Below are 15898 nucleotides of genomic sequence, written 5' to 3' on the forward strand. Positions count from 1 at the left end.
AATTTTAGTTGCGTGCAGCTTTTGATCACAAAATATTCAGCAGTGAAACACCAATATTGGCGCAAAACTAGCAACTAAGATATGGTTACATATACAGCTATGCATGTACCAGTACATAAACACACACACACAAAGCAGCTAGTAGAGCCTAAAATTTGAGCCTTAAATTTGGAGGCAAAGGATAACTCCCAGAATCAATCATCAACAGGTACTAAGCAACAAGCAAGCAAAACATTAAGTAGCATCAGCAAGTGACAATAAAATATTGTCCTTCTCCATTGGTATTTTTGTATTCTAACTAAATTTTCAAAAACCCTACTTACTACTAACAATTCTCTATGATGTCATGTAAGCGATTTTCTATTTGGAGCTAGAAATGTCTAGTTATTTAGGCAAACTCGGCGTATGGCACTAATCTAGAAGTTTTACTTATTCAAGCTCAAAAGAACTGGAAATGTCTACTTCTCTAATGTTCTCAACATTCACTAGCTCACACATAAGGAATCCATCCAAAGAACAAGCACAAGTTTACCAAAATTATTTTCTCCAAACTTATTCTAGATAAGAAACTATTGGAAAGATAGATCTGAGGCATCCAGATTAATTAATTTGCTACTTATACCACTTCTTCACAAAAAAATAGCCACGATAAACATTCTCTCACCTCGTCATCAGTCCAAGCCCTGAGGGGTCGACTCCTATCATTACCATTTTGTTGTTGAGGACAGTTGGCATCAAGAACATGTTCCTCATTGCATGACTGCCCAAAACCATTTTGATGGAACATAAACACATGCAATAGAATCATTAAGAAGGAATTGAACATGTGATACGTATGGTTTAAAGATATAGAAATTAATTACTCCCTTCATCCCATAATATTTGGCATTTTCAGGAATGCGAGCCACTTTAAAATTAGGGTGAAGGCACTATTGGTGAATAAGAAATCAAATATACATTATTTGAAGCAATAAACTAGAGTAACTTGTCCATTATGTGAAGGTGATATTGGTGAATCATCTTTTGGAGACGGAGACAATGGGTATCCAATATCTTTCGCATGCGCCTTGAACCTAGCACACTTACGCTCTAGGTGAGAAAGTTTGTCATCTACCTCAGCTAGAACTTCTTTTTGCACCTTTGCACGCAATTGATCCCGGTCACGCAACTCCCATGAACGGGTAAACCTCGTCCCCCACACCTGATTTGGATAGGGACTCAAGCCAAACGTACATTCACGTCCACGTGTATCTTGTCCTTGTACATTTGTGAACACCTCGTCCCTATAAATAGGGGATTGCAAGGGCACGGGAACTTGAGATATCCTTTCATCAATACGAGCCTAAAATAGAAGAAATGAGTTATACATTAACAATAATTTGAATGAGTTGTGTCAATTCAATTATGTGATACACATACTATGGCTATTTTCGATGCCTCATCAATTGGTTTTCCATCCTTCTTTGTGTGTGTCTTCTAAAATACCTCGAGTCGGTCTGGCTCCACTCCTCCTTTTGCCGCTGCCAACTTTATAAGTATGAAATTAAACTAAAAATTTTAGTGCAACATTCTAATATGTAAGGTCTATTTACAGAACTTTGGTAACACACACACACACACACATACATATATATATATATATATATATATATATATATGCTTTATTCAATTACCTCATTTCTTACTCAACAATGGGCCTTTCTCCCACTTGTGTCCCCCATTTCTTGTGACCTCATATTTGCGAGGTTTCTAGTGCTACGTTCCTTTTTCAAGGTAAAGCAATATTAGATATGCATATACACTAACAGTTTTAATAAAAAAGAAAGCTCAAACCATTCACATATTGTATTACAGTTGCTAATTGACCACCCCAAAATGCAACAAGAATCATCCATTGATTGGGATCCACCCTATCAGGGCAATTTGCCACGTGCTCTGCATTAGTTTCATATATGTCGTAGTAATTTCTTTTAAGGTAATCTTTCTAATCCTTCCATTTTTCCCCAACAGACATCAAACAATTATGCTTGTAAACGTCCGGCACATTGGTGTTTGCCTACGTTATAAGATATCAAAAGAAAAAGCATATCAGTACAACTAAAACTATGAACTAGACCAGTACAGTACTATACTTTTTACCTTAACCTCGTCCCATATACGTTCCTTGTATGGATTTAGTTGTGGAGCCCTCCAATCAATGTATGTTAATGGTGTCAAGTTACTCTTCCGAGCTAAAATGCCTAGTTGGCTTTGTAATACACCCACTGTGGTGCTAATAGGTAGATCATACTTATCCAACACAACTTCTAGCTTTTTTCCTATGCCCCAATCCTCATGGGGACGAGAAGGGCCTCTTCCTCTAGATGCAGCCACGGATTCAATCGAACAACGAGACCGTTTTCTCGACACAACTGGTGGTGGTGTCTGCATTTGATCACTGATTGGCGGTGGCTGCACTTGACTAACGATAGGCGATGGTTGTGGAGTTGCAGCCATGGCTCCAGCGGTGTTCCGAGGAAGCTTGGTCGTCAAACTTGGTGGACCTTGTGGTTGATTAGTAGCTGTTGGTGACTGCGTTTGATCAATGAATTGTGATGGCAGTATTTGACTAGTTGTAGGTGATGGTTGTGGAGTTGCAACCATGGCTTCAACAGGGTTGTGAGGAAGCTCTGTTGTCACACTTGGTGGAGCATGTGGTTGATTAGCAGCTTTTGGTGGCTGCGTTTGATCAATGAATTGTGATGGCGGAATTTGACTAGTGGTAGGTGATGGTTGTGATGTAACACCCCGATTTTCTAAGAAATTTCAGAAGCATTAACCCTAAAATACACTAAATTTTATAAACTACTAGGCCCCTATTTGTCATTATACAAAATGTACATTAAAAAAATACAAAAAAAGAATCTAACATTTTATTTAAACATATTCAGAGCAATTCTAGTCTTGATACAGATCTCAAGCATACTCGGTCTCCGCTCTTGGTATTCCTCCTGTGTCAAACAGCTCCACCATTGAACCCTGCACCTTCTGGCAAATTGATCGCCAAAGCAACCGATTTACCAGGATACAAACGGATCCGTGAGTGATAATTCACCCAGTAAAAAAATCCCAATCCCACCAACCATTTACTCTACAATTAGCATTAAAAAAAATAACAATAATATCACAATTGATAATACACGAGAAGTATAGAATAATAGCACATCGTTTTTTTCTTTACTAGCCATCATCTTACATGAAATATAAGGATCATCTCCACGAGATTCTTTCCTCCCACATCCACTAACTACAACCGTCTCATGGGTCCACTCTTCCTCTTGCTTATCCTGCACCAGGGTCCTAGGTGAGCGAACCTAAGTTATGTACCAAGCATGTTCTCACTTAAGACCATAACAGGAAGATCGAGTCATCCCACGACGTATCGCACATTAGGGTCGGACATCTACTACCCCATGCTAACTATAACCGTCTCATGGGACCCATTCTCTTCCCCAAAGAGAAACTTCCCATGACGTATCATACATTAACGTCTCACTAACTATAACCGTCTCATGGGACCCATTTTCTTCCTCAAAGAGAAACTTCCCATGACGTATCATACGTTAGCGTCTCATTAACTATAACCGTCTCATGGGAACCATTCCCTTTCTCGAAGAGAAACTTCCCATGACGCATCATACGTTAGTGTCACAACACCGGGCCCCACAGGTAACCCATTTCAACACAGGGCCCCATTAGTTACCCTTGCCATCACCATGGCTCAAATCGCAATCCACACAATCACACTTTCAATACTTTACCAATTTCCATTTACTTAACATCGTCTACGTGAGTCACTACTCGTAACCACCCTGTGAATCTAAGTCCATTCTAGCATGTACAACATGATACAATCAACAACAGCTCAATTCATAACATTATACATTTCAAAGAGATAACAAATATAACAATTGATATGTATGAATAATTGAACACACAAACGGTTTGGGTTGGGCCGATGCCTTTTGGATTGCTTAAGATTTTTATCGAACAATTATGTTCATCAGACTTTTTATTCACCTGATGGTTTAATTAATTATTTCATAAGCCTAGAGCAATTTTAGTAACTTACTACTGGTAGGCTTCTATTAAATTAAATTTTAGCAGATTTAAGTGCACTGTAATTTAATAGGGACTTGAGAGTACCTTTACTATCATATGAAATTAACATATTTATAAGTTTCAATGTCTACGTACTAGTTACTGGTTTCTTGAAATTATTTTCTTAGTTTATTAATTATAATATCAACATATATTTAAATAACAGTAATGGAGTTTAATAAGTACATTCAATATTTTTATACACCTAAAATCTCACAGTAGTAATTATAAACTAATAAAAAAAACATTGTTATAGGTTAAAACCATAAGCTATTCATACAAGAGGTACCTTAGTGTAGTTAATGCCCAATGATTTAAAATCAAGCACGAGATCATTGTTTTAGTTTTCGAAAAAAGAAAAAAAAAGAGCAGGTTGTAGTTTTAAGGATTTTGATGCATGGATCGATTTGTTTTATTATGATACAAGGACCAATCTGTAATAAAACACTCCACATGCAAACTGTTTTTATCCAGTACTCACATTCAATTTGCCGAGAAACAGATTATAATTTAGTTTAATGGGTTTTGATGGATGGGCTCCATTTTTAATATTATATCTCATCATTACACAATACTAGGACTTAATATACTTAGGAGAGAGTAGGATAGAGATTAATCTACCTTAAGTTCGGCCAAAAAAGCGGGTACTAATTTGCGGACGATTTCGGTAAAATGAAAAAGACGGCGGCGGCAATAGGGGACTTGGGCCTGACTCGAAATGATTGGAAGGTGGTTTGTGGATGCTTAGTGATGTAGTGACTGATTGGGAACCTGAATAAGATGTACGGAGGGATTTTATGTAGAAATCCTTTTTTTTTTTTGTCTCTCTCTCTATTCTAGACTCAACAATAGAATTTGGAATGAAATAATATACCGGTGTTCAATTTTTTTATGAATTTTATGTGGGTATGTATAATGAGAGAGAATAGCGTAGTGAAAAGGTAAGAGGATAAGTGTGGAAGTGGTGGAATAGGGAAGGAGATTGATGGAGAGAAATACTGATAATGATAAGAGGGATATAGGACAAGTGCCACATTTTGTGGGATTTTCTTGAATTCTAATGTATGTGAACACGTGTATGTATGGGGTGAGAATGTATATGGATGCGTGTATATATAGGATGAGAGAGAGAGAAGTGGAGAGTTAGTTTGAATAGAGTTCTAGTTAGGGTTTAGATAGGAAAGATAAGAGATGAATATGAATTCCTGATTCCTTGCATATCTAAAGTTTAAATATATATCTTATACAATAGTGCAAATAATATCAATTGTACACATAATAATATATTTTAATTATTCAATCTAATTAGTTATTGAATTAGGAATTTAACAATATGTATTAAAAAAAAAATTGGGTTGAAAATCCGGGTCGTTACAACCTATTCTCCTTAAAATAATTTCGTCCTCGAAATTGTGTGTTTAGGAATTTCAAACTAAAACAATAAATTGTTTTTATAACTCATTCACGTTGATAAAAGATATTTTCAAAATGTTTTTTGTATAAGTCTTTGAAAAAGAATCCATTTTAAGAATCCCTGAAAGATATATTTAGATTCCAAAAAGACATTTGTTCAAAGAGATTAAGGATGATGAGTAACTGTATGTCAAATAAAAGCTTTTCATGAAAATTAATTTTGATAACAAACATGAAATTATAGTTTCCAAATTATTATTATTTTGATCTTAAAACCAATGGAGTCAAACGACAACACTGCACTCATTTTATTAGAAAAATTCCTGAAATGTTAAATTTTTTAATATTATAAAGTAACAAAACTTGTATTCGCTTGGTGGATTTTATGCAAAACTAATCCAATGCGGCTAACATAATAAGGTCTATTTTAACGAGTGGTCCAACCGTTTTTTTTTTGTTTGTTTGACATCGTACTCTCTCACTTATAGTACAAGTAGTTGATTAAATATATAGGATCATATTAATTTTTAACTATATAAGTAACCTCACAAAAAAAATAGTTAACGTATCACATAAAAGTCAAGCAAGTAAGACCTATGTTTTCTCACAGTATGCTCTCGAAGTCTAAGTTGAACGACGGCTAAATATTGCTTATAGCTTTGATTTAAAATAAGTAATAACCAAAACTAGTAACTTAGGTTTACGCTCTCGGAAAGTGATCTACCCAATCTACCCAAGGCCGAGAGTTGAACCTATGCTCTGATACCATTCTGTAACACCCCGATTTTCTAAGAAATTTCGGAAGCATTAACCCTAAAATACACTAAATTTTAAAAACTACTAGGCCCCTATTTGTCATTATACAAAATATACATTAAAAAAATACAAAAAAAGAATCTAACATTTTGTTTAAACATCTTCAGAGCAACTCTAGTCTTGATACAGATCTCAAGCATACTCGATCTCCGTTCTTGGTATTCCTCCTGTGTCAAACAGCTCCACCATTGAACCCTGCACCCTCTGGCAAATTGATCGCCGAAGCAACTGATTTACCAAGATACAAACGTATCCGCGAGTGATAATTCACCCAGTAAAATAATCCCAATCCTACCAACCCTTTACTCTACAATTAGCATTAAAAAAAATAACAATAATATCACAATTGATAATCCACAAGAGGTATATAATAATAGCACATCGTCTTTTTCTTTACTATCCATCATTTTACTTGAAATCTAAGGATCATCTCCACGAGATCCTTTCCTCCCACATCCACTAACTACAACCGTCTCATGGGTCCACCCTTCCTCTTGCTTATCCTGCACCAGGGTCCTAGGTGAGCGCACCTAAGTTATGTACTGAGCATGTTCTCACTTAAGACCATAACAGGAGGATCGAGTCATCCCACGACGTATCGTACATTAGGGTCGGACATCTACTACCCCACACTAACTATAACCGTCTCATGGGACCCATTCTCTTCCCCAAAGAGAAACTTCCCATGGCGTATCATACATTAACGTCTCACTAACTATAACCGTCTCATGGGACCCATTCTCTTCCTCGAAGGGAAACTTCCCATGACGTATCATACGTTAGCGTCTCACTAACTATAACCATCTCATGGGACCCATTCCCTTCCTCGAAGAGAATCTGTAACGCCCCAAATTTTGGGTACGTTAATAAGGCATTTTATTACATAAATAAAGAGAGTCTGGCTCATTATTACATCATCAACAAAGGGGTACATTTATTCAACAAGGGGGGAAGCTAGGGTTCCTAACTACTGCTCCGTCTGCTCTTCCATCCTAGCGAGCTCCTCGGCTCCAAAAGCCTCCAACGTATACAGTTCCCCCTGTTCATCTATGATGTCTGACACATTATACCGGCATCACCACCAATATAATATGTTAGGGTCACCAAAAGGTAACACCGTGAGCTACAACGGTCAATAGGAAAATCCTTACCCCAACCTTAATCTTATAAACAGTAAATAACAATGTATAACAATCACACATCCACATTCGATATTCATCTACCGTTGGTGTCCGTGATTTTCTGAGTTTCTCCTACACGACTCATCGTAGACCGTGTCAACATTTTCACATACCAATCAACATTTTCCAAAAATCATTTGTTTAACACACCCAACCTCGGTTTCGCCGTTCCGGGTTCCCGAGTATCCTTACAATGGTTCCGCTGCACCGGGTTCCCATTGGCACACAGAACTTGCATTGGCTCCTCTCCACGGATAACCAAGCCATACCTCACCATGGTTCCGCCGGTCCGGGTTCCCATGGGAACGCACACAACCTCACAATGGTTCCGCTATTCCTGATTTCCATTGGAACACACACAAAATCCACACCACACAATGGGCTACCACGTCCGGCCACATTGCGGTTTCCAAAACATTTCACCCTTTCAAAACACAACTCTTTATTAACCACACCTAGGTGTCATGTTTCTACTTCCTCGGTTTCCATATCTCGTTTTCATGCATGGACTTCGCGGTAGGACTTTCCACATAAACAAGCATTCATCAAAATCTTGGAGTGAGCTTGCTATTTATAGGCAAGGCTCTTCCTCTCCCCCCTCAAGGCCGGCCCCCTCTCTCTCTCTCCATATCTCATTTTTTTATTCAAGAAATCAAGCTTTCTTGGAAGATCAAAGTCTAGTCTTAGGCTTGCATGGCTAGGTTTAGTCCTTTGGATTGGTTTGGAAGATTTTGTGTAAAAGAAAAATAGTTTGTACAAGATTTGGTGATCAAAAGAGTACAATAGGACATTGGAAAATAAATTTACTTAAGAAAATATATCATCTTAGATTTGAAAGGATGTTAGAAGATCATGGTGAGGACAATCAATCTCTTTTCTTCTTCCTTGTTAGGACAAGTTTAGGTTATTCTAAAGGGTTTCTAGTCTTGCCTAGTTCATAGAAAACTAGTTAATAAATGAAAGAGTAAGGAAAAATCTAGATTGGATTGTACCAAGATTGAGTGAGAAATTGACCAAAAGAATTTGACTAGGTTGAGTGAGCAACACATGCACACACAACACTCTCTCCCTCTCTCCCCTCTCTCGGCCCTCTCTCTCTCTCTCTCTCCCCTCTCTCTCCCGGCCCTCCTCTCTCTCTTCCTCTATCTCTCTCTCTTGCATTAGTACACACACATATATATATATACTATTATGTACAAGTAAGCATAAAAATAATATGTACTTATGGTACTAGTGATCAAAGGAGATTTTCCAATGCCAAGATTTTTAAATAAAGAATTCTTTTAGGCACATGTGTACTAGTAATTATTTATTCATCCAAATATAAATATATACACATAGGTACTATGTAATCTAGGTAGATCAAGACTCCCTATTAAATTAATCCAAATTGGTACAAAAATCCAATATTAAATAATATTAGTGTACCTAGGGAAATCTAGGGTTTTTAAGTCCAAAAGTACATACATAATATAATATAGGTATAACATCACATGGGAAATCTAGAAAATGAATTATTAAATAAACCCTAGTACTAGTTGAAAGATTAACCCTATTACCCAATGGATAATAAATCCCCTAGTAATTATTGACCAATGGACAAAAGAAATAAGGAGATTTTTCATATTAAAATAACAAAAATGTCCTTTAAGCATGCATAGAAATCTATTTTTTTACTATATATTAGTACTTAATCAAATCTAGCAATGAATACCCTAAATATAAAATTTAGGGTTTCTATTATCCAATGGATAAAAGTTTTCTTAACTTTTATTGTCCAATGGTTAAAGAAGAAAACTAAAATAAATAAAGAAAATAAATAATGATTTTCCAGTCTAGGGCAGGAAAGGTTCACAAGGCTCAAAGATGGTCAAAAATGTCCATCTAGGATTAGGAAATTGTAACTAGGTGGATTGGGAGTTCGGTTTCTCCAACAAGTCGGCTAGAAGCTAACTAGACTTGCCAAGTAGGGCCTCTAGCTAAGAAATATACTTTTAAAGGACTAAAATCTAATTATGACGGATTATTGGAAATTAAAAGAGATTTAAAAGAAATCCAAGTAATAAAATTCAAATATTGAACGAAATTTTTATTTATCGAAAATCAGAGCCGTTACAGAAACTTCCCATGACGTATCATACGTTAGTGTCACAACACCAGGCCCCACAGGTAACCAATTTCAACACAGGGCCCCATTGGTTACCCTTGCCATCACCATGGCTCAAATCGCAATCCACACAATCACACTTTCAATACTTTACCAATTTCCGTTTACTTAACATCGTCTACGTGAGTCACTACTCGTAACCACCCAGTGAATCTAGGTCCATTCTAGCATGTACAACATGATAAAATCAACAACAGCTCAATTCATAACATTATACATTTCAAAGAGATAACAAATATAACAATTGATATGTATGAATAATTGAACACACAAAGGGTTTGGATTGGGCCGATGCCTTTTGGATTGCTTAAGATTTTTATCGAACAATTATGTTGATCAGAATTTTTATTCAGCTGAGGGTTTAATTAATTATTTCGTAAGCCTAGAGCAATTTTAGTAACTTACTACTGTTAGGCTTCTATTAAATTAAATTTTAGCAGATTTAAGTGCACTGTAATTTAATAAGGACTTGAGAGTACCTTTACTATCATATGAAATTAACATAATTATAAGTTTCGATGTCTACGTACTAGTTACTGCCTTCTTGAAATTATTTTCTTAGTTTATTAATTATAATATCAACATATATTTAAATAGTAGTAGTGGGGTTTAATAAGTACATTCAATATTTTTATACACCTAAAATCTCACAGTATTAATTATAAACTAATAAAAAAAATATTGTTATAGGTTAAAACCATAAGCTATTTATACAAGAGGAACCTTAGTGTAGTTAATGCCCAATGATTTAAAATCAAGCACGAGGTCACTGTTTTAGTTTTCGGAAAAAGAAAAAAAAAGAGCAGGTTGTAGTTTTAAGGATTTTGATGCATGGATCGATTTGTTTTATTATGATACAAGGACCAATCTGTAATAAAACACTCCACATGCAAACTGTTTTCATCCAGTACTTACATTCATTTTGCCGAGAAACAGAGTATAATTTAGTTTAATGGGTTTTGATGGATGGGCTCCATTTTTAACATTATATCTCATCATTACACAATACTAGGACTTAATATACTTAGGAGAGAGTAGGATAGAGATTAATCTACCTTAAATCCGGCCGAAAAAGTGGGTACTAGTTTGCGGACGATTTCGGTAAAATGAAAAAGACGGCGGCAGCAGCAGCAGAGGACTTGGGGCTGACTCCAAATGATTGGAAGGTGGTTTGTGGATGCTTGGTGATGTAGTGATTGATTGGGAACCTGAATAAGATGTACGGAGGGATTTTATGTAGAAATCCATTTCTCTCTCTCTCTCTCTCTCTCTCTCTCTCTCTCTCTCTCTCTCTCTCTCTCTCTCTCTCTCTCTATTCTAGACTGAACAATAGAATTGGAGTGAAATAATATAGTGGTGTTCAATTTTTTTTGAATTTTATGTGGGTATGTATAATGAGAGAGAATAAGGTAGTTGGAAGGTGAGAGGATAAGTGTGGAAGTGGTGGAATGGGGAAGGAGATTGAAGGAGAAGAATACTAATAATGATAAAAGGGATAGGGGACAAGTGCCACATTTGGTGGGATTTTCTTGAATTCTAATTTATGTGGACGCGTGTATGTATGGGGTGAGAATGTATGTGGACTCGTGTATGTATAGGGTGAGAATGTATGTGGACGCGTGTATGTATAGGATATGAGAGAGAGAAGTGGAGAGTTAGTTTGAATAGAGTTCTAGTTAGGGTTTAGATAGGAAAGATAAGAGATGAATATGAATCCCTGATTCCCTGTATATCTAAAGTTTAAATATATATCTTATACAATAGTGCAAATAATATCAATTGTACACATAATAATATATTTTAATTATTCAATCTAATTAGTTATTGAATTAGGAATTTAACGATATAAATTTGTATTAAAAAAAAATTGGGTCGAAATCCGGGTCGTTACATATGAAGTTCTAGCCATGGCTCCAGCAGGTCGGCGAGGAACCTTTTGTGTCACAATTGGTGGAGGCTGTGGTTGATTGGTGGCTGTTGATGGCTGCATTTGATCAATGAACGGTGATTGCAGCAATTGACTTGGTGATGGTTGTAGAGTTGCAGCCATGGCTCCAACGCGGCTGCGAGTTAACTTTTTTGTCACAATTGGTGGAGTCGTAGCTATTGTTGGTTGCACTTGAACAATGTTTGGTGATGGCTGCAATTGACTAGTGGTAGGTACAGGTTGTAAAGTTTCAGCCATGGCTCCAACTGGCCAACGAGATTGCTTCTTTCGCACAGTTGGTGGAGGCTATGGTTGATTGTTGACTGTTGGTGGCTACATTTGATCAATCAATGGTGATGGCGGCAATTGACTAGGTGATGGTTGTAAAGTTGCAGTCATGGCTCCAGCGCGGTTGCGAGGAAACTTTTTTGTCACAATTGGTGGAGGCGTAGCTGCTGTTGCTTGCGTTTGAACAATGTTTGGTGATGGTTGCAATTGACTAGTGGTAGATATGGGCTGCAAAGTTTCAGCCATGGCCCCAACTAGCCAATGAGATTGCTTCTTTGTCACAGTCCTCTGTTTCTATTTACAATTGAAAAAAAAAGATGAGAATGTATTAAAATATGCAACACTTGAAAGCAACCCAAAACTCGAGATACTGTAAGATTATAGATTACAATGGTTATATTTTCCTATATATGAATAACTTAAAGTAACTTGACATAATAAATGTAATGACATGCCAAAAAAATGACAAGTGATACTTTGTTTAAATTCTATAGACATGTATCACCTTTTTCTTTTGAGATCCATGAACCTCGTCATCATCACTGGAAAAATGCAGCCCTTCTACATTCTCGGGTGGATGAAAGTCCTCATCAGACTCATCACCATCCACATTGCTCTTGCCCTCTTTGGTAGGTTGGCTCAAACAAAACAGATATGGGATGCTCTTTAACCCCAAGGCATTCATAACCTTATTGTTTCTTTCCATTGTTTCTTGTTTTACCTTGTCATATCCTGTCATATTCTTTTGGGCCAAGGACTGAGGCTTCACATATATTTTACCATCTTTGGGCATCTTTCACACCTCTACACATGACAGAAAAAAAATCAAGAGATGAAATGAAATGTGACAATAGGTCACTTCAGGCATAGTGCAGTGGCAAGTGCCTTGTAGTAAGAAAATGTCAAGGGTTGACTACATGGAAAATGAATTTCTAGAACATCCATAAATGATAAAAAGAGGCTCCATAAAACTTAAAGTAGGATAGACAAAGATAACAAAATCAAGTTGCAACATGTTGCAAACAAGACTTGACCAAATGAAAGGTGATTTCACTAATTTTAGTAAGTGAAACTGAACGAAGTTGAATCTAATAACTTAAGAGAACTAAAAGAATTGAAATTTCTCAAATAACAACTAATCAAGGTCGTCGTCATACACATCATCAGTATCCGTATAAGTATCATCACTATTATCATCGTAATACTCATTATCTTCTTCATCACTGTCATCCACATCAACACAATCAGCACCAACATCATCGATTGTTGTTCCATCCACATCCGCTCTAACCCAAGGAACATCCTCATCACGCATATATGTCTCTAAGCATTGATCATTGTATGGCTCAGCTACAGGATATGTTATATCATCTTGCACAGCTTCCTTCTCGTGCATATCATAAAAATCTCGAGGTGTCATTTTGACTACTACATGTCAGTCTTCCTCAAGAGGATCTTGTACATACCAAACTTGTTCTGCCTGGGATGCAAGGATGAATGGTTCATTTGATGCTCGATTCTATTTGTACAAAAGGTGCTTGAAATTTACGAGCGTGAACTTAAACTCATATTCCTTTTTCCCAAAATTGTTATCAACTCAATCACATTTGAATAAGACAAGTTTATAATCATTGGAATAACGTAACTCAATGATATCTGTCAACTTTCCGTAGAAAATAACATCTCCAGTAATTTGGCAGTTGTCTCTCGAACTTGCATAACTTTGGGTAGTTGCAGTCAATGATACTCCACTGTGTTGAGTTTTCCTTCTCTCCTCATGCTGCTTAGTGTGAAATCTAAACCATTTACAATACACCCATTATATCTTCTTGCCCATTTGTCTGGTCCGAGAGATAAGACTTTCACTTCATTGGATATGCTGACATTTTCTGTTCGTTCCAAATGTTGAACCTATAGTTTTACTGGTGTTAAGAAAGTACATATCAATCCCAATTATAATTGGCAAGAAAACTAAAAATCTATCCACATACTACTACACGCGTATATCTGACTTACATGGTCTCTAAACCATTCTGGAAATTGTTCATTATGTTTTCTCATAAGATCACGCTCACTTAATCATTGCCTATCAGATTTTAGAACCTGAATGTGTTTCCTGTAGGGATAAAAACCAGTTTAGCACATTACATATGTTACCTGTTTTACTACAATATTAGTAAAGGATTTAGGACACTCACTCCCTAAATGGGGCGACTGAATTTGAATTGGCAAGTACATATCTATGCATCTGTGCCCATGCAATATTATCAAGAAGGAACAACTTCCCATTTCCTAAGGCACGACCTCCATGTTCACCCTCATAATTACATATTGGCCGACTTAATTTTGTCTCCACATCATGCAAGTATCATGTGCAAAAGGTCGTGAATTGTTCTGTCAAATAACCTTCCGCAATGGATCCCTCTGGGTGGCTTTTATTCCGCACATACTTCTTCAGTGTCAGCAAATACCTATGACCAAAGAAAAAAACACAGAACAAAAAAACAAAACAAAAGCTAAGTGAATAAAGAACATGGAAAATTTGTGCTAAGTGCCTAAGTCATAAAATCATTAGTTATTAATAATTTAGACCAAGAATCAACCATTAAGCTACCTCTCAATAGGGTACATCCATCGATAATGTATTGGTCCAACGATTCTTGCCTCTTCTGCCAAGTGAATGGGTAAATGCACCATAATATCAAAAAAAGGAGGGAAAATCTTCTCAAGATGGCAGAGTGTCAATCTAATTTTCTCCTCACACTACAACAAATAAGGCCTTTCATAGCATGCCAAAAACGCTATAGTATGATATACATAGCGCTCCGAAGAACGCCTTATTAGCCGATGCAATTAAAAGTCTATGCTTTCAATAGCATTCTTGGACCGCTATCTATATGAGACCTTTCATAGCATTTTTGGCATGCTGTCTTTAAGCTACCTTTCATAGCGTTTTAAGCCTGCTGTATTTAATTTGCCTTCAATAGCATGTTTGGAACGCTATGGTTGCCTTTTATGAATCAAGTATATCTTGAAGTTTATTTTGTAGCTTTCTAAACTCAAATTAATAGCATTAATTCCATAGTTAACACTCAAAAATTTGAATGGCATTTCATAGCAAGCTCATACAAATTTACTCATAGAAACTGAAGGACACAATTTATTATTCATTCCTTAGCAATATGTTCAAAGCATTACATCTCCAAAATAACAAAAGTTGATCTAGCATCAAGTACTATGCTAAACTTATATACAAGAATATCAGTACGAGAACAAGTATCATAGGAATGGCAAGCTTTGAAGTTCCAACAAGCACTGGCAAGATCGTATCTACATCTCCAACAAAAAGTCATGAACCATCAATTTCTCTTTCAAGCCACAAACCTACATAGAGCGGAAGACAACATCAATATGAATTGAAATTACAAATAGCCAACCAAATATCAATATGAATTGAACACTAGAACACCAAGACAAAGGAACATCCAGCTAAAAATGAGAGTCCATAAAAGACAGCCAAAACAAAAGTAACTCCAGGAGGTAAGTAAGCTGATGAACTTGATGTTCATATACCTTTATTTTGGGGAAGTGATTACTCCACGAACTGATGAACGTCGATATCCTATCAACTTTTTCAGAATCCTCAATTCTTCAGCAATGTCCATTGACTTCAGCTTGATTCTCATGCTTGCAGCTTTGGAGATTTGGCTAACAGAAGCTTAATGAACTGCATTTCAGCCATTGTGTTAGACACCTCTTCCATCACCGCAAGGAAAAGCTTATTTAAGGAGACATCTAACCAGACTTGCAAGTCAAAAAGTTCTACAACAGGATCAATAGCCACAGTTGCACCGTGACTTGATGGTATTAGGCTACATGCAGCTTTAGCCTTTTTCCCTCATTTGAAGGGTCTCTTACTTCTTCTTTTTTGACTAATCTAGACTTTGAGGCTCTTCAAAGTTCATC

The 15898-nt window shown here is 36.5% G+C and overlaps 2 protein-coding genes across 3 annotated transcripts; both read right to left on the bottom strand.

Annotated features, from left to right (window-relative positions):
* Positions 1 to 224: 224 nt before the first annotated feature.
* LOC131327673 (uncharacterized) lies at positions 225 to 11902 on the bottom strand. The gene is made up of 5 exons (XM_058360818.1): positions 11740 to 11902; positions 2140 to 2795; positions 1674 to 1763; positions 1420 to 1527; positions 225 to 1342 (listed from the first exon to the last, which is right to left on the bottom strand). The coding sequence occupies exons 1-3, from the start codon at positions 11900 to 11902 to the stop codon at positions 1686 to 1688; spliced, it is 897 nt and encodes a 298-aa protein (XP_058216801.1). The 3' UTR covers positions 225 to 1342; positions 1420 to 1527; positions 1674 to 1685.
* LOC131326317 (uncharacterized) lies at positions 11616 to 14687 on the bottom strand. Of its 2 annotated transcripts, XM_058359057.1 has the most exons (5): positions 14547 to 14687; positions 14131 to 14403; positions 13949 to 14048; positions 12438 to 13843; positions 11616 to 12226 (listed from the first exon to the last, which is right to left on the bottom strand). In XM_058359057.1, exons 4-5 carry the CDS (start codon positions 12723 to 12725, stop codon positions 11978 to 11980), a joined length of 537 nt encoding a protein of 178 aa, XP_058215040.1. In that variant the 5' UTR covers positions 12726 to 13843; positions 13949 to 14048; positions 14131 to 14403; positions 14547 to 14687; the 3' UTR covers positions 11616 to 11977. The 2 variants fall into 2 exon arrangements, with proteins under 2 accessions (XP_058215040.1, XP_058215042.1); XM_058359059.1 differs by lacking the exons at positions 13949 to 14048; positions 14131 to 14403 and having other exon boundaries at positions 12438 to 12736.
* Between the last annotated feature and the right edge of the window lie 1211 nt (positions 14688 to 15898).

The sequence above is a fragment of the Rhododendron vialii genome, chromosome 5a, assembly GCF_030253575.1.
Source record: "Rhododendron vialii isolate Sample 1 chromosome 5a, ASM3025357v1".
NCBI lineage: Eukaryota > Viridiplantae > Streptophyta > Magnoliopsida > Ericales > Ericaceae > Rhododendron > Rhododendron vialii.

Coding starts and splice junctions, on each gene's coding strand:
- LOC131327673 (XM_058360818.1), bottom strand. CDS start 11,902: ATGGCTGAAACTTTACAACCTGTACCTACCACTAGTCAATTGCAGCCA. Junction 2,796..11,739: donor AACTCTACAACCATCACCAA/GTCAATTGCTGC, acceptor GAAATTTCTTAG/AAAATCGGGGTGTTACATCA. Junction 1,764..2,139: donor GTATATGGGACGAGGTTAAG/GTAAAAAGTATA, acceptor ACCTTGAAAAAG/GAACGTAGCACTAGAAACCT.
- LOC131326317 (XM_058359059.1), bottom strand. CDS start 12,725: ATGCCCAAAGATGGTAAAATATATGTGAAGCCTCAGTCCTTGGCCCAA. Junction 12,227..12,437: donor ATGGATCTCAAAAGAAAAAG/GTGATACATGTC, acceptor AATTGTAAATAG/AAACAGAGGACTGTGACAAA.